This window comes from Astyanax mexicanus, chromosome 12 (assembly GCF_023375975.1).
Source record: "Astyanax mexicanus isolate ESR-SI-001 chromosome 12, AstMex3_surface, whole genome shotgun sequence".
Lineage (NCBI taxonomy): Eukaryota > Metazoa > Chordata > Actinopteri > Characiformes > Acestrorhamphidae > Astyanax > Astyanax mexicanus.
Window position 1 is genome coordinate 30,375,620 of NC_064419.1, and position 18,356 is coordinate 30,393,975.

General features: G+C 37.0%; 1 protein-coding gene across 2 annotated transcripts in view; it reads left to right on the forward strand.

The window, feature by feature from the left end:
• adam9 (ADAM metallopeptidase domain 9) overlaps window positions 1-17,237 on the forward strand; it is a 56,483-nt gene extending 39,246 nt beyond the window's left edge. Inside the window, exons 8-23 of one of the 2 annotated variants that reach the window (XM_007229346.3) lie at window positions 389-460; window positions 1,282-1,451; window positions 1,552-1,633; window positions 1,766-1,899; window positions 2,026-2,197; window positions 3,272-3,364; window positions 3,513-3,708; window positions 5,593-5,698; window positions 6,471-6,657; window positions 7,093-7,173; window positions 7,293-7,398; window positions 8,226-8,367; window positions 8,581-8,662; window positions 10,334-10,363; window positions 12,539-12,615; window positions 13,761-17,237. In XM_007229346.3, coding sequence (XP_007229408.2) covers window positions 389-460; window positions 1,282-1,451; window positions 1,552-1,633; window positions 1,766-1,899; window positions 2,026-2,197; window positions 3,272-3,364; window positions 3,513-3,708; window positions 5,593-5,698; window positions 6,471-6,657; window positions 7,093-7,173; window positions 7,293-7,398; window positions 8,226-8,367; window positions 8,581-8,662; window positions 10,334-10,363; window positions 12,539-12,615; window positions 13,761-13,821 — 1,791 coding nt within the window. In that variant the 3' untranslated portion in view covers window positions 13,822-17,237. The remainder of the gene's footprint in view (window positions 1-388; window positions 461-1,281; window positions 1,452-1,551; window positions 1,634-1,765; window positions 1,900-2,025; window positions 2,198-3,271; window positions 3,365-3,512; window positions 3,709-5,592; window positions 5,699-6,470; window positions 6,658-7,092; window positions 7,174-7,292; window positions 7,399-8,225; window positions 8,368-8,580; window positions 8,663-10,333; window positions 10,364-12,538; window positions 12,616-13,760) is intronic. The other variant, XM_015604366.3, reaches the window with a different exon arrangement.
• Window positions 17,238-18,356: the final 1,119 nt, after the last annotated feature.

Sequence of the window (18,356 nt, forward strand, 5' to 3'; positions counted from 1 at the left end):
TTAAGGAGAATTAAGGTTTGAATGGCCTTTTTATGATAATGAATAAGGCTGAATTTTGTTGTCTGTCTCAGGCGACAGACTCTCTCTGTCAGCGATCCATGAGCTTACTTTATACTAGCATGATTGTGGCCATTTCATGGCCGTATCACTGTCTACTCACTATCTGTCATTGAAGGTGCTTGAGTTTCACTGCTGATAAGAACACAGAGAACCTGCTGTACATCTTGTAGAAAAGTACAGAAAGCTGAAAGTGAAGCCAGGGTTGGTTGTGCTATTCATTTAGCTGAGAAAACACCACTTTTGTACTATAGAACGACGATTAAAGGGCTAATGTTTTTTTTTTTTTTTCCTGGTGGCCTTTACTAACATTTTTCTCTCCCTTTTCTAGTATAACTACACTAACAGGAACCATACGGCTGTGAGAGAAGAGATGGTGCAGCTCGCCAACTATGTTGACAGTGTAAGTTCAGTGTGAGATGCAATTATAGCATTAACACTACCGGTCAAAAGTTTAAGAACACCCTAATATTTCCCCTTGTTTTTTCTATTTACACTTTTTGGGTCTAGTCAATAACTATATATGGTACAAAATATAGCAGTAAACTGCCAGGGCCCAACGAACTAAGACCTGAAAAAATTATTTTAGTATTTAAGAAAAAAGTGTTTTCTTTAGAGAAATTATGTATGAAGGCACCTTTAAAAGACTCTTGGAATCTCTCTCTCTCTCTCTCTCTCTCTTGTATGTGGACTTTGTGTTCTTTACATTTAATTTACAAATGGTAAGCAGCCCCCTTTATCTTTATAAGCTGCTTTTATATTAAACATGATGCAAACATATATATATATATTTTGTTACGGATTTCTGACAGAAATGCAACCTTATCTACTGAGATTCCCTCTGCAGCTTCTATATGTAAAGATGTGCAATCTTAATTATTCCATTTTGAAAATCAAAATGAATTTAAAGAAGAATTCAATTTATTACATGAATTTGATAACCCCCAGCCCTATTCAACAGTGTAGAACTTTTTACAGTCTCTTGGATCAATAAGGCAAAGATAAATGATGTATAGAATAGTGTGCTTTTTTACAGGAAAGTAAAATGAGGTCTCGTTGGAGACAAGTTTTAATGACAAGTGTAAATAGAATACAGTCAAATCCAGATACTGTTCGGATAGAAACTGCATGTTAAATGCTGGGGAATAAACAAGCCTGACACTCTGTCTCTTGCTCTCCATCTCTCTCTCCCTCTTCCTCTCTCTCTCTCTCTTCCACTCCCAGATGTACATTCCACTGAATATCCGTGTGGTGTTAGTGGGGTTGGAGATCTGGTCAGTGATGAACCCCATAAATACAGTGGGCAGTGCGGGTGAAGTCCTCGGCAGGTTCACTCAGTGGAGGGAAAAGGAGCTGGTGCCCCGGCGTCGCCATGACAGTGCTCAGCTTATCCTGTAAGTGCCCTCATAAACTCTTACAATCTACTATTACAACCTCATCACATAAGCTTTTTGCCTCATATTTGGTATTCTCTCCGTCTCCCTTTCACTATAGGAAGAAGGGTTTTGGAGGAACAGCGGGGATGGCATTTGTGGGAACAGCCTGCTCAAGGAGTCATGGGGGCGGGATCAATGCGGTTTGTTTCTCAGCTGATTTCATCCCTTTGCATATTGTTGCCAGGAGCTTCATCTGTTGGATGATCCACTTTAATACTCTGAATAATAGTGGCCATTTGTTTTGTTTTTTCTTCTCTGTGTATTTTTTTTAGTTCACCAATAAAAACGTGATGTCATTCGCCTCTATCGTGGCTCATGAGCTGGGGCACAACCTGGGGATGAACCACGATGACGGGCGATCATGCAAATGTGACGTGGGCAACTGCATCATGAACTCAGGGGCAACGTGAGTGGAAGTTTGTTTTAATAGTTATAGTCATGTTAACTATTACTATTAATATTGACAGAATCTCTTAATGAAATACGTTTTCATATTGTGTCCTGTGTCAACATGGCTTTTCTCTTCTCTCAGTGGCTCTCAGAACTTCAGTAGCTGCAGCGCGGATGATTTCGAGAAGATGATTCTAAATGCTGGTGGGAGATGCCTGCTGAACATCCCACGTCCAGACGAGGCATACAGTGCCCCCTTCTGTGGCAACAAGCTGGTGGACGTGGGAGAAGAGTGCGACTGTGGCTCTGAGGAAGTGAGTCCACTCATAACACAATGCTGTGTCAAAATTGCAAAGTTTAGGAGACACAAATATCACATTTGTTTTGTTTGTTTAGCCTTATTTGGCACAGTTTTTTTTTCCTTTTGAATTAGAGCCAGTTTCATATAGTTCTGACATGTGTGACCATTAAGAAAATGATCAGCTCAAAATATTTGTGTTTTAGTCCTATATAGTAGATTTATACTGGGTTACATTACACATTTATTACTGTCAGGGTTTAATAACATTTTTTTTCCAGACTGAAAACCTGAACATATTTAGATTCATACTGACTTTACGTTTACTTAATTTTTTTTTTTTTTTACCAGATTAATCCAAAATTATTACATTTAGGGCCCTGTCTTACACCCTGTGGAAGGCACGTTGCGATGCTCATTGTTATCTTATACCCCGTCAATAGTCTATGTTCATGCCTTGCGCCTGCATCGTTTAAATAGCAAAGACACTTATGAATATATGTATGCCAAAGGACGTGAACAAGCAAGTCATTTTCCTCTGCTGAGAAGCACAGGAGTGCTACACTGTGAATACCAATCTGCCAAGGGTCAGAATGCACCTAACTCTTAAAGAGAGGTGCTGATTAGTTTTTTTCATGTTTTGCCCCAAAGACATTCATGATTAATTAAGAAAATTAGTTCATGCCCATGTGTGTTTACGTGGCATACTCATGATACCAAGGACACAATGAAACACCGTAAATCAAACTGTGCTGTATGTGATTGATAGCTCGCCTATCAATCACTAAAATAGGGTATTTAGACTGTAAAAATGACATACACTGCAGATAAATTGTGGATTAATATCACTTTACGTTTATCATGAAAATCAAGCCACAGTTACTACTCTCAGACTGTGAAAACTACACACCATGCATACTCATACTGTATGTGACTATGGGATTATTAGTAGGGGGAGTTGAGCGTTTCAGTGCAAAGCACAAAAAATAGGCTTTTCATGTAGTGAGAGTGTGTGTAGATTTATTGTAGGAAAAGGAATGTTGATAAATCTGTGCGTGTGTGTGTGTGTGTGTGTGTGTGTGTGTTGCAGGAGTGTAGGAAGGATCCCTGCTGTGAGCCCAAGACTTGTAAGCTTCGAGCTGGAGCAGAGTGTGCCTTCGGAGTCTGCTGCAAACACTGCAGGGTAGTCACATTATTTACATGAGTGTATATAAAATATATATTTACTGTCAACTTCCATCAATAACTGACAGATGCCCAAAAAAATTAAAAATGTCAAAAATGCATGTTTTATTTCTCTCTCTTTCTCTCCATCTCTCTTTTTCTGTCAGTTTCTTCCTGGTGGCACTGTGTGCAGGAGCAGTACAGATGAGTGTGATCTGGCTGAGTATTGTAACGGGTCTTCATCTCTGTGTCAGAGTGACGTTTTTAAACAGAACGGCCATCCATGCAAACAGGACCAGGCCTACTGCTACAACGGCCAGTGCCAGCACTACGACACCCAGTGCCAGGCCATATTCGGACCCAGTGAGTACAACCTGCAACACAATTTGTCCTTATTATACTGATGCTATTGTATGCACACTGGCCTACATTCTAAAAAATAAAGGTGCTATGAAGAGTGATGCCAGTTCTTTGAGTGATGCCATAGAAGAACCATCTTTGATTCTACAGTAGAGGTGTGTAATATAGCGGTGTTTCAATTAGTGTAAGTGCAATAGTGTAACGGTTCTTAAGAACACAGTATTAATTTGTAATCAATGATTTATTCCCATAAATACATATTTTCATTCTAGAAACCTTAGTGCTGCTAATGGTGCTGATACAAGAGCTGCTGTGAATAAAGTGGTATTAGAATGGCAAACTCAAGTCTTCATCTGCTCATTATCACATCGTTAAACCAAAGAAACACAGTATTAGAATTGAGGAGCGCTGGCACACTAAAAGAAAAAGAGAAATGAGTTAAAATTACCAGATTTATAAAGGATTATAAAGATTTATCTTTACCAGATTCATAAAAGATTTGTTTCACATTCTTACTGCGATTACACATTCTCACTATAGAGAAGTGTATAGATTTTTTCCAAAACTGGGTTAAAAAATATGGCGATATATTACCTTGCTTACAGTATCGTAATGTATCACAATATATCGAATCATAACCCATGTATAATTATTCATATACATATATATTGTATGGTTCTTGCCAATACACTGCCATATGGGTGAGTATATAGAACCTTTAAAAGCTTTAAATAAATTTGACTTAAGCCCTCTTTGGATGGGATTAGCTACTCAGGGGGACGTCTGTGAAAAATATTTCACACTTCTACTCAGTGATAAAAAAACAGGAGGACCAGTGAGGTTTTTTTGCTTTCTAGGTCACATGACATCGCATTCAGTAGCTCCTCCATTTCTACTCGCCATTGTGTTTACGTGGATTTCCGTGAAAATGTCAATTTTGAAAGAGCAACATATATAACACAATAGTTTTACATAACATTGTAATTTTGTTATATTTTTTGTTTTTGCAGGGGGTGGTTGCATGAACCATTTTTATATTATATGTTGATTAGACTACATAGGGAAAGTAAAAGAAGTTTCATACTAAAAAAATACTTTTTAACAATATTTAACAACAATATTTCTTAGATCTTTAAACTTTAAAACTGGTCAGCGAAAAACAGTAGGTAATTCAAGCTGTAATTTTCTCAGAGGACATCTGAGAAGAACACTTATATGGTCGTTCTGGATGGGAATAAACTCATAGTGGACACCGGTGAAAGAGAAAATTACCGCAGGAACCCCTGAGATACTAATTCTGTTCAGATAGGGCTTTAATGTAAAGTTTCAAATGTAAAGGTTATCAACACTCATATGCTTTTTTTATCAAACCAAAGGTGTTTTTTCTAAGACATCACTTAAAGAACACTTTGTAGTACCTTTATTTTTAAGAAAGTAATTCCCATATTGAAAAGAACATAACAATTCAGAGGTTTTCATGCCCTTTAAATAAACACTCTCATCCATAGGAAATGCAATAAAGGCAGTTGTGTTACCCATGATCTCTGTGCCACAATCCTACTTTGGACCTCTCAAAATGTCAATTGTCTTCCTTGCACAATAGACCCGAGCTTTTTATCTCAATTGTGAGTTGTAGGATGCATACAAACAGATCATTGTGGACTTCCAGCCCTGTAGTATAAGACTCAGCTGCGCCATCTGCTGCTTCTTGTAATAACTGCAGATTCCTCAAGACTGCCTCATGTATGAAGCTAAGATAAGATCAGGGTGACCCTTACTGAAAGAATGTCTGGTGGAACTTGGCTTTAACAGCAGTTATAGCTTTGGAAATGTTAATCTTTAAGCAGAAATAATGTTTCTTAAATTTGGATTTTCTCTGACAAACAGAGGCGAGGGTTGCTCCTGAGGCTTGCTTTAAGGATGTCAATTCGAAAGGTGACCGCTTTGGAAACTGTGGCTACCAAAGCTATGGCTTTAAGAGATGTGAGAGCAGGTACAGTAGAACAAAACCTCATTACATCTCATTACATTACAGAGTAATACAAGTACTGTTATTGTAGATTTCTGTCATTTTCATAGCTGTAAATTACTAAAAAAGAATGTCTTGTTACCACTTTTTTTTTTACCACGTCCTTTTTTTAGTATCTTATCCCATCTTTTTCATAATGTCTATTGTTTTTTATAGCAATGAGAGCCCAACATCATTGAGCCAGTATGGCAGTTCTAAACATTTTTATGATTATTATTTCTGTTGTATTTATTTAGGAAATAAAAACATATATTCCTAAATACATTCCACTGTCTCAATATTCTAATATACATTTGCTATTTATTACACTTTAAAATGGCTGTAACTGCATTATTATGCAATTATATTATCATTATATCTGTAGCATAAAATTGTTCTAAAATGACAATAATAAAATCTAACACAATAATTTCTGGCTTCGTTCAAGCTCACACTGGAAAAAGTTTGTGAAGCCTACAATACTTGCACGTAGGCTGAAACACATCTATGCAATTACATGATAGGCTAATGAAAGATTATTCTTTTTTTTTCTTCCTATATTTAATCGAAAGATTTTGGCCTGTGTCTGATCAGTAACAATATTGAGCATCAGATAAGCACACTTGTAGTTTTAATTCAAGAAATTTATATATATTTTTAATTGTTTTGTATAAAGAGGCTCTACAATTTATTTACTATTATCTTTGTTTCTTTCTTCCTTCCTTTCTCTCTCTCACTCCCTCTCTCCCTCTCTCAGGAATGCCATGTGTGGCAAGCTGCAGTGTAAGAATGTTCAGTCTAATGTTATATTTGGCATCAAGCCCTCCATCATCCAGACTCCAGAAATTGGAGGAACCACATGCTGGGGGGTAGATTTCTTGTTGGGTTCGGACGTCCCTGACCCAGGCATGGTCAACGAGGGCACCAAGTGTGGAGACAACAAGGTTAGACAGAAAAAAAAACACCACCTGCACATGTTTGTCCTCATTCTTGCAGCACCTAGTACCTATTGTGGTGAGAAAGACTGTTAATTTGGTTGTTAGTGCTCAGTTTAACTGTGAAAAGCCTGAACGCAGGTGGAAAGTGCCCTGTTTAACTGTAGAAAGCCTGAACGCAGGTGGAAAGTGCTCATTGTTACCATGAAAAATACTGTACGCTTTCTATGTGTGTACTCTCAGCAAGACTGCAAATAAAAAATAATGAATATTTATTTTTTGTTAAATAATTACTGGTGTTATTGATATCAAACAGAAATCAGACTTCTCTTTTTTGTATTGTACTTGGAACCCCTACTAACTCTAAACACAAGCACACAAAGTCACAAAGTCTTTTATACAGTGATTTTCTTACTGATTTATTTATTCTGGCTTGGCTCACAGGTTTGCATGAACTTTGAATGCAGAAGTGCAGACGTGCTGAACTATGACTGCGATGTACAAAATAAATGCCACGGCCATGGGGTGGGTGCCCATTTTTTATTTGCCTGTTTTGTTAACCTGTTTTAAAATGTAACACTTGTAAACTTTACCATAACACCTGTTTGTTTACTCTGTGCGGGTTCTTGATTTTCTCACTGTAGGTGTGTAACAGCAATAAAAACTGCCATTGTGACAATGGCTGGGAACCGCCATTTTGTGAAAAAGCAGGATATGGTGGTAGCATAGATAGTGGACCAACTTGGAATGGTAGGTATACATGTATACATATTCCAGTCTACATTTCAGCAGCGTTTCACTAGCACTGCCTTGATGTTTTCTTTGTCAGCAACACATCATGGAAACATGCCCACAAATACTGGTTGGCCAGTACTGGTCTGTATGATGGTTTCATGAGAAATTGATAATAAACTGTACAATACTACTGCTTTTACTACTGTTTATGTGTTGAAACCTCTCTGTTTTGCATGCATTGAATGAATATGCACACAAGGGGCGCACCTTTCTCTCCCTCTCTCTCTTTTTTATACACACGATTGAGGAAAAAAGTCTGTGCCGCCTGTGTGCGCGTTTGTGTTCACTCTTGGGCCGCTCGTTCTAAAATTCGGGAGATTTTATCTGACTTGTGGGCATCAGGGAGCCGTTATTGATTTGCGGTAGACTCCCGCAACTTCCGGGACATTTGGGACATCTGTTAAATGTAATGCAGCTGTAGGTAGGATCAGTGAACACCATGGTTCTTAAAATAATGCTTTCAACATTAAAGAGAATAAAAAAACTCTTCATGTAGCTTTATAAGGTTACTCACAAAGTTTAAAAAAGGACCACTGAAGTTGTGTTGTGAATGCAGTTATATACTGTGCCAAACATTTCCCATTAGCACCCCCTTGTGGTGGACTTTTCTTGCTGAGCATCTGCTGCTGAAATGTTTACAGCTGCTTTTTGCAGCTCCAACCAATTTTTTAGTAAATTTCCAGTGAATGCTCTGTGATTAGCCATGTTCTAAAAAATTGAAATGTTACGTCACCCTAATGTTTAATCTCTCGCTCTCTTTTCTCTTATTTTCTGTCTCCAAGATAAAGACACCTCTACAAGAGATGGTCTTCTGGTCTTCTTCTTCCTGGTTCTTCCTCTCTTAGCTCTGGGACTCTTCGCCTTCTTCAGGAGAAATGAGCTTCAGCAGCGCTTCTGCCGGAAAAAACGTTCTCAGGGTTACGAGTGAGTCAGCTTACAGCCATATAATCACTCTTATTATTGAAAATCAATGCAGAAACTGATGTTATAATAGCCTATTTGCAATTTGATGACTAAAGTTTTGCAGGAAAGTAAAAGAAAAGGATATTTCTTTACAATATGTTGAGTAAAGTCTGCTTTCAGTTGAAATATTGATGCATTTCATGGTCATTCATGTGTGTTCACCTGCTTTTGCAGAACGGACAGCAGGCCTCAGACCAATAACAGCCGAACGCCTGCAAACCAGCGAGGAAACCCCAGCAGCATAGTGAAAGATGGAGTGAGTCAGCAAATAGACTAATCCCTCCCACGTCTGCACACTGTGCTCATTTATTCAACACTCCGACATCAGAGAACATACTGAATGTACCGCTAACCCATAATTAACCATAGATGTAGTCAATAACACTTTTAGAATTTTTCCCATCTATAACAAAGAATCTAGAAGTGTGCTTTGTCTTATTTTTAACTCACTGAATGTCCAAAAGTCTGTAGACACCTACTTGTCCAACATTTACTCTAGAAATAAAGGGAATTAATGGTGAGTTTGTACATATTTGCTGCAGTGACAGCATGTAAACTTCTGGAAAGGCTTTACAATAAATGTTGTAATGTTTGCTGTAAGGATTTAATGGCGTTCAGCCATGAGATCATTAGTGAGGGGACTCATCCAAAGCCAGCTCATGTCAAACATAATGATTTGGGTGAGCATCAAACTACAAAAGGCAGCTTTACATGTCAATGCTGGTTGGCTTTATACCCCTCTAGAGTCTAGACCAAGCACAGGCTGATAATGTGCAGCTGCTCCAGAAAAACCTCTAAAAGTGTTTTCACACCAGCACTATTTGGTCCGGTTAAAACGGACTCTGCTTCATTTGTACCCTTTAGTGTGGTTTTATTGAGCAGTTGTGAAAACAGTAATCACACTCTGGTGCTCTGAAACACTGTCTCTGCTCAGTGCTAAGCAGTTTCACACTGAACACTGCATGTGAGGCGTTTGCTGTTTACACACGCTGTGTGTGCTGCATTCACTGCTCGCAGCCGCACGACTCCGTTTACTACATGTACATCTGCGCATGTCTCTTTGGAAACACATGCTGGAACACAGAATTTTCTCGCTGTATTTACTTTTTTGCTCCCACACCACACAGCTCTGACCAATCAGAGGAGACAGCGTGCTTGCGTAGTTTATTGGAATGCCTGTGTGAAACCAGACCGAACGGGGGAGAAAACGCTCTAAACAAACTTTCTTTGGACCAAAGAAAGAAACTATAGGTGTGAAAACGCCATAATTCTGCTGGTCAGTACGTCACTGTGGAGATTATAACAAGCTGCAATAGGCAAACACTTGGTTGTACTATTAAAAAAGGTGTCTGTATACTTTTGGACATGCACTGTAGCTTTTTTTCACATTGTTTTAAATATGTGTTTTAATACTGTTTGTTTCTTCCACCAAAAAATGAAAGTAGTTCCAGTAACACAGATTCTTTCACCTAAAAAGTAGTTCCTGTAGTACAGATTTTTCTTGCAAAAAAATTGTTTGAGCAGTATGGATTCATCTACCAATATATTAATTCCAGCATTTTCCACATATTATTCCATTGAAAAGTAGTTCCAGCAGCAAAGATTCTTCAACAAAAAATAGTTCTATCAGCTTGATTTAAAGCTGCATGTGTTTTTGTTTATTGTTGAGTGTAGTTATACCGGTATGGTAAAGACATGCTCTTACTAGATTTAATGACATGAGTAGTATATTATCTCACCAGTCAGATTGCAGTTCAGACTTTTATTCACTGACCAATAGCCAAATAATTTTATTTACGTGAAATAAATGTTTTGGTTTTTTAAAGGTTTTTAAACTGCTTGCTACCGTAACATCTCAATTTTCCCCATAGTTTTAAAATGACTTAAATAATGACAGCTCCTTTCTTTCTCTCTGTTTGTTATTAAGCATCAGGCTCAATTATTGCCACCTGAGGAGGTAAATGGTTTTAATTGTGTATATATATTTAAATAAAACTCAGTCAGGCTTTAATTGGCTCCATGGGACGAAAGTGCAGCTGCTTATCCCACTCCTGCTCCTTCTCTGCTCCGTCTCTCCTTTGCGCTTTTTTCCCCCTCAGTCCATCCAATTATCTGTGCGCTGAAAGGGTATCACTTTCAACACCACAAAAAAAAACACACCACAAAACCCCTCTGAGGCAGCTTCAGCTCTTTAACTAAACATACTTACTGCATTATATTTGCTAAGGCACAGAAACTGGATGCACACCAGTATTGAGGGGTTTTGTGGTTGTAATTTAGTGTTGTTTTGCTGGTAATCTTGATAATATTCTGACTAATCATACCTTTACTGAGCATGCACTTAACTAACATCTGCATTCTTCTGATTGAGCATGAAAGTTACCCTGGTTGTTTGTATTGCCTTTATGTAACTATTGAGTTTCATCCCTCAGGGTAAATGTTGGTCTTTCCTGCTTCATACAGTACACAAGTACTGTGTCAACAGCTGTACTATAATGAGGACATTCACAGTGGGTCACAGGTTAACAGAATTTGCGCATGACCTTTCTCTTTTATTGTGAAACTATAAACAGTGGCTGACTCCTGTTCAGGAGAGGATGATGAAAGGTAAAATCAACAGTATAATAAAAAATAAAAAAGCATGTTGATCTGCTTCAGAGAGAACTATTTTATTGGCATTACTTCTCTACAGTGATGAACCAAGTGCTCTGTGTTTATTTGCACATCTGCATCAGCAGTGGATGCAACTTACTGTAGCTAAAGCCATTCATTAAATGTGTGTCCCAAACAAACATTCTGGAACTTTCAGAAGGCCAATTGGAAATCCCTGGAAGTCACTTCCTAATTATGTTTTAGTTAATTTGGTTCCTCACTTTTAATTAACCAATGGGAGTGCTTGCTTGGCTACATCTACCCAGATACCACTGAGGTAAAGTAATCCTGATAGGACAGTTTTTAATTTAGCGTTTCACAAATGTGAAGCTAATTATTAGTGGATTTTGCAAACAAAACATATCAATTAAAAAAGTAAATTTAAATTAAAAATGATGTAAACTATATCTAAAACATATTAGTGTGTCTTGGACAATTAGAATATAATAGAAAAGTTAATTTATTTCAGCAATTCAGTTCAAAATGTGATACTCATATATTATATATAATATGTTTTACATACAAGGTGATCTATTTTAAGTGTGTATTCTTTTATTGTTGTATTAATGATTATGGCTTACAGCCAATGAAAACCCAAAAATCAGTGACTCAGAAGTTTAGAATTTGAATATTATATAAGACCAATTGGTACTTTTGGTAGTGTGGGCAGTGTGCCAAGTCCTCCTGGAAAATAAATCTTTATAAAAGTTGTCAGCAGAGGGAAGCATGAAGTGCTTTAAGATTTTCCAGGAAAACACTGCACTGACTTTGGACTTGGAGCAACACCAGCAGCCTCTCCATTCTTTCTCCAGATTCTGGTCCCTTAATTTCCAAATAAAATGCTAAATTTACTGATGGTCAATGCAGTGTTTTCCTGAAAAATCTTACAGCACTTCATGCTTCCCTCTGCTGACAACTTTTATGGAGATGCGGATTTTATTTTCCAGCAGGACTTTGCACACTGCCCATACTTGCAAAAATTCCAATTGGTCTAATATAATATTCTATATTTCTGAGACACTCATTTGGGGTTTTTGTTTACTGTAAGCCATAAACATCAACAATAAAAGAAATAAATGCTTGAAATAGATCACTCTGTTTGTAATACATTCATATAATATATGAGAGTTTCACATTCTGAAATGAATTACTGAAATACAGTAACTTTTCTCCAAAGTAATAGCAAGTAAGGAAATAAGCCTTAAGCGTTCTCCACTGAGTACAGTGTGCTGTTTTTTCTGCAATAGTCTTTGAATTTGGTTGAATGTCCTTATTATAGTCATTATAACTGCTACAAAGCCTCTGGTACAGATCGCCTTGCCAGTTATTACAAATCATTTCATTTAGTGGAAAAAAAAGAAACTGTGTGGTTGTGGGTGTAAGTGTGGGTGTGTGGAGTGGAGCGGGAGAGGATTTTAATTAATTTTTTTATTGATTTTAATGAATAGAAAAGAGTATATGACTCTTTATTTCCCTACAGGTGGTTCAGACAAGCAAGACTTCATCAGCATCAGTGCCAGCGTACGCTACCAGACCACCACGTCCTGCATTTACACGGTAAACCCTCTCTTGCAATTATGAATCAATATGAGATTAGCTTTATACTTTCAGATGCTTACCATCCAAGTTAACTTCCTTGCAATTTTATTAGTGTTTGTGTTGTTATTGTTAGTGTTATTAGGTCTCAGGTGTGCATAGGGAGCAGGTGTGTTCAATTTTGTAGTAAAGCTCTTACACTCTCTCATACTGCTCACTGAAAGTTCCAACATGGCACCTCATGGCAAAGAACGCTCTGAGGATCTTAAAAGACGAATTGTTGTGCTACATGAAGATGGCGATCGTACAAGGCTACAATGCTTGAGACCATCTGAACCAAATATCACATTAGCAGAAATGTGAGAAGTGTACTTACTTTTGTGATACACTATATATTTTTTTTAATGCATCACAAACTGCGCAAACATTTAGTACTGATATTTTTCTAGCAATGGTGGGCTAGCATACATATTCCTGCTCACCAAGGACATACATGCATATGATCTATCCATATACTGTAGAGTAAGTAATGTCAGATCACATTATTTAAAATTAATTTTACTGTTAAAATTCTAGATTGCATTAGAAAAGATAAAGCAAAATTAACATGTTTTTTTTTTTGAAGAAAGTAGTTTAAAGAACAAACTTCCAAAAGGTTTCAGATTTCTTCTGAACAATACCAGTCAGCACCCCAGTTAATGTGTTAAGTTCATTCATTTTCTCACCTGATTTAACATCATTTAGGCACTGATTTACCAATTAACTAGGTGTGAGAACTATAAATAACACTAGACTCCCATAACGAGAGCTTTTTTTTTTCTCTCCACACAGTGTTGTAAAATACTGGTTTTTATTTGAATATTATTTGTTATTTTATTCTAATATTAGTGTTTTACTAACACAAATAAAGATTTACTGTCCAAATAAATATAACAGCACTGTAGAACCTCAGCTGCGGCACCAAAAATAGGCTTTACATAATGCACTGCTGTGGGCAGTTTGCTTCAACACAGAAACTGCTTTACTCTTTTACTGTTTAGTGTTATTGTTTAATATTTCTCAGTTTGAGTTCCAGTGCTTATCCAGTTTCATAAGCAGAGAAATGAATTAAAACTACATTGTTTTATTTAAATACCATGCGTCTGATTCTCTCCCTTTCTCCACAGTCCACCCCCTCCTGCTGCTCAACTGCTGCCTCAGAGACCAGCTCCACCTCCCCCTGTATAACACACACTACACACGTCCGGCCAGACAGGTGTGTGCATGCTCGAGTGTGTGTATGTGGGGGAGGCTAGGTGATGTGTGTGAAATGTGAGCGTTTGGGGGCGTGTCCAGGAGGATTCAGCTGCTTACGCCACTCTGCCCTTCCTCGATGGCTCCACCCCCCCCGCCCCCCCCCCCCTCCTGACCCACCAGCCCACTTTGTAACCCCTCAGCTTTGGAACAGTTGTCAGCTGTAGGTTACAGCTGCCGTTCTGCAAGGAACCTCCTGCATTATGTCACTGAGTACAAAGTGGGACCTTAGAAAACTTCACTGATATGGGTCCCCCTCCCCCCTGCACTTCTGAATTTCAGCGTCTATGGCAAAAACAATCTTTTATTTGTATTATTATGACCATGAATTATTTTATGTGCTGTAAAGGACCAGGACCACTGCAACTGATTGCACTTCAATAATATTAACTGCATATAAGAATGTATAGAAACTTGCAGAACCCTTCTTAGATAGACCTTTTTTTTGAAGTGTTGACAAAGATTGAATATTATTATGAGTTTTGGAGACATTGTTTTATTGCAGTTAATTTGATGCAAGTTATATGATTCTGAAAGGTTGTTACAGACGGCAACAAGCGTGGTTCATTACAGAGATATTTACATGAGATGTCAATGCAGTTTATTGTTTTATATGGTTTTCATATATACACAACACTGTACCACCTCATATCATAACAGATTTCGTAGCTATGTTTTTGTTAGTATTTTTTTCTTCTCAAAATGCTACTTTTAAACATAATTACATTAATGTTCTTAGTCAAAAACATTTGTCCATCTTCATTTAAGAGATACAAGGTTTTTGTTACAGCAGTATATACATATACAGCTCCGGAAAAAATGAAGAGACTACTACAGTTTCTAAATTAGTTTCTTTAATTTTACTATTTATAGGTATATATTTGAGTAAAATGAACTTTATTGTTTTATTCTATAAACTACGCACAACATGTCTCCCAAAGTACAAATAAAAATATTGTCATTTAGAGCATTTATTTGCAGAAAATGAGAAACGGCTAAAATAACAAAAAAGATGCAGAGCTTTCAGACCTCAAATAATGCAAACAAAAAAGTTAATATTTATAAAGTTTTAAGAGTTCAGAAATCAATATTTGGTGGAATAACCATGTTTTTTAATCACAGTTTTAATGCATCATGGCATGTTCTCCTCCACCAGTCTTACACACTGCTTTTGAATAACTTTATGCCACTCCTGGTGCAAAATTTCAAGCAGTTCAGCTTGGTTTGATGGTTTGTGATCATCCAACTTCCTTTTGATTATATTCCAGAGATTTTCAATTTGATAGAATTAAAGAAACTTAATAATTTTTAGTGGTATTTTATTTTTTCCAGAACTGTATATAAATAAGACTGTCAAAGTTAACTTGTCAAATTACTAACACTGTTATTTTTATCCCTATTAAAGGTCACTCTTTCTGTAGTTTAACCCTAAGCTGCTCCATACGTGTATATTCTTTCATTTAAACACAGCTTTTACAAAGTATGTTTTAAAGATATACCTTTTGCATCTTCAGCAGACTACTCTGAACAAATCTCAACTCTCGACAGCCTTTAATGTAACAAGGATCCATGTTTTGCAAAAAAACAAGTTACATAGTGTATACTGAGTACACCACCACCATGTTTCTACACTCATTGTCTTTGAGCTTATCAACTGAGCCTCAAGCTGGGATTGAGATGGGTGTTAAACTAGAGAAATACTCTAATACTCTACTGTTAACAATGTTAAAAATAGTTGTTAATAATTTAACTTTGACCTGTCTTACATGTTTTTTTTTTTATCTATATATGATGCATATGTATTAATCGCTGTCACACAAAAAACCTTGTATCTCCAAATAAGCCAATTTTACAGGGGAAGAAAAATCTGATGTTTCTATGGTGGTCACTGTAAAAAGATTTAATTAAAACATTTTGGAGCATTTCCATTATATATCCTACTATGAAGCCATGTGAAAACTGCCATATTGTTATAATGGGAGATTTGCCAATTTCATAGCGTACATTAGTGATTAATGACACCATTTTTATGAACCTCGTTTTTGGTACACGTCACTCAAACACACATCAAAGTGTAAATCAAAGGTAAATCAATAATTCCATTCAGGTTTTTAGCACCACATTGCTTCCTCTGAGGCAAAGTTCAACAAAATGCAATACGTTACACGTTCAACTCAGTGTACTTTAATTACAGGCGAGGACACGTTCTATTATCTGTGTTTTCTGGCATTGTTATCTGTGTTTGCTTTGCGACTGTGTAATCAAGTGCTTTAAACCCACAGCAGTATAATCACACCATCCGTTTGTGACTTGTGTCCTGCATTAAGTTCTACTGAACTTTTATATTTTACTTTTTGACATTCACCAGGATACTGTCCTTGGGTACCAATCAGGTATGATTGTTGTGTCGTCGTGCAACCTTGATTTCTTTTTTTCTTTTCTTTTCTCTTTCCTAGTTTTTTAATAAGCCATTAATATGACTCAGCTGTGTTTCATACATCTTCAAGGGCTACCTGACATTGAGGCTGATGATACTCACTATGCTACGTGTGGAAGAAAAACACGGTTCATTGGGTGCAAATCCAGCCAATGCAATATCCTCCTCAGCGTAGCTCTCAGAGGAATGTGTTTAAGATAACAGCCTAATAAACGGCTCCTCTGTGACAGCAGATATGCAGATAAATAAGTTTGACACACAATGGAGATGTAATCCAGAGTGTGTTATGTCACGCACACACACACAAACATACATACACTTTGCTCTGTTGATTGACATGCTCCTGCTGATTTATTATTTTCTGGTTGTTGTGTTTAAAAAGCGCACTGAACATGACTCGTCACTAAGACAACCCATTATGAGCAAAGTGCCATAAGATGTGTTCAGAATAATCTTGAGTATTCTTTACATCTTTTTTTGTTTTTCATTAGTGTGATAATGTACACATGTATTATACATGTCATCTGTATTACTTGCCAGAATGTCTATGTCTAATTCGAGTTGCTGTGTACTGAAGCCTAAATGACTGAACTTTTATTATGAGTGAGCTGTTTTATAGATCCATATGTTTTTTTTTTTCTTTGTCTTTATCTGATATGGTCTGATTGCACTGTGTTCCCAATTCTTCCAGGCCCTCTAGTGTTGCTTGAGTCACAAGTTGACCTAGAACCATGTCAAGAGAAACTTACAAACGTATCTATAACGTGCATGGAAGGGAACTGTGAGATATTACACCAATGTTTCACAATTAAAGTACAAGCTCAAGACTCTTTGCGCTTTGTGGTGTGTTGGTGATGGTTTTGATATTGGTATTGCAAATGATGATAATAAAAATTACTGCTATGTTTCTATATTAACTTTGTAAGTTTTTATTTTTGTTTTTTTTTATACTTTTCATTGTATTATTGCTGCATTCATTATACATTTATTGATTAAAAAAGTGCACCCAGGATTACTCAATCAAACTTTGCATGTCTCAGGCAGCTATGTAAATGATTACAGCGGACACTGTGTATTGGCACAAGAGGGTATAGAAGTGGGACTTCATTTGGGTAGTGTACGTTTTGGTGAGAAATCATTGACCGCTAGACATGCCTCTATGACACACTCAAAGAATAAGAGAGGGCGCATTTACTAAGAGAAACAGGATGGTCACCTCGACTAGTTGCCTGCCATCATCCTGGGCAAACGTGAATCATGACACCATACAGAACCTGTATCCCTCCATACCCAGGTATCTCATTTTGTATCCCACCAGGGTACTAGAGCTGCCTTTCAGTTATACAGCTTTCCTTAATAAACCTATCCATTTGTGTAAATATTGTGATGTATATGGCATTTTTTCATTCAAATATAAAAAAAAATATTCCATTTTGACACCTCGTTTTTGATGTGCTTTGATGGTTAAATAAAGGCACATAGTATGTACCTTCTTAAAAATCTGTTCCTTTCAAGAAAGTTTAATATGATCTGTGCCTTAATGCAAACAACTTTTAGAAGATATTACAGAGACGAAGCATTGCTAAAGACCTAGGTGTACATCAGAATATGGTCAAATTGTCTATGTCCTCACGCATGTTAAATACAGGTTGTTACATCAGATAACCACCCAGACACAAACCTACAAAGGCATCTCCAGGGACTGATCTGGCAATAGCACCTACTTAATTAAAAGATCCAACACAGTATATCAGTACCTGACACTGCCTTAAATAAAATGACCCGACAATGAATCATATATTAACAAGTGATATCTTAAATATATTGCCCAATGTTGTGTCACATATTAGTCTAGTATTTTCTAAAATAAATGACCCAACACTTTCTTTAATAAAATGACTAAACACTGAATCTCAAATAGTACCCAAACCTGGTTTAAATTACCCAGCACTGTATCCCATATATTACCTGACAATCCTAAATTAATGACCCAACACCATATCCCAAATATTATCTAACATTGTCTTGAATA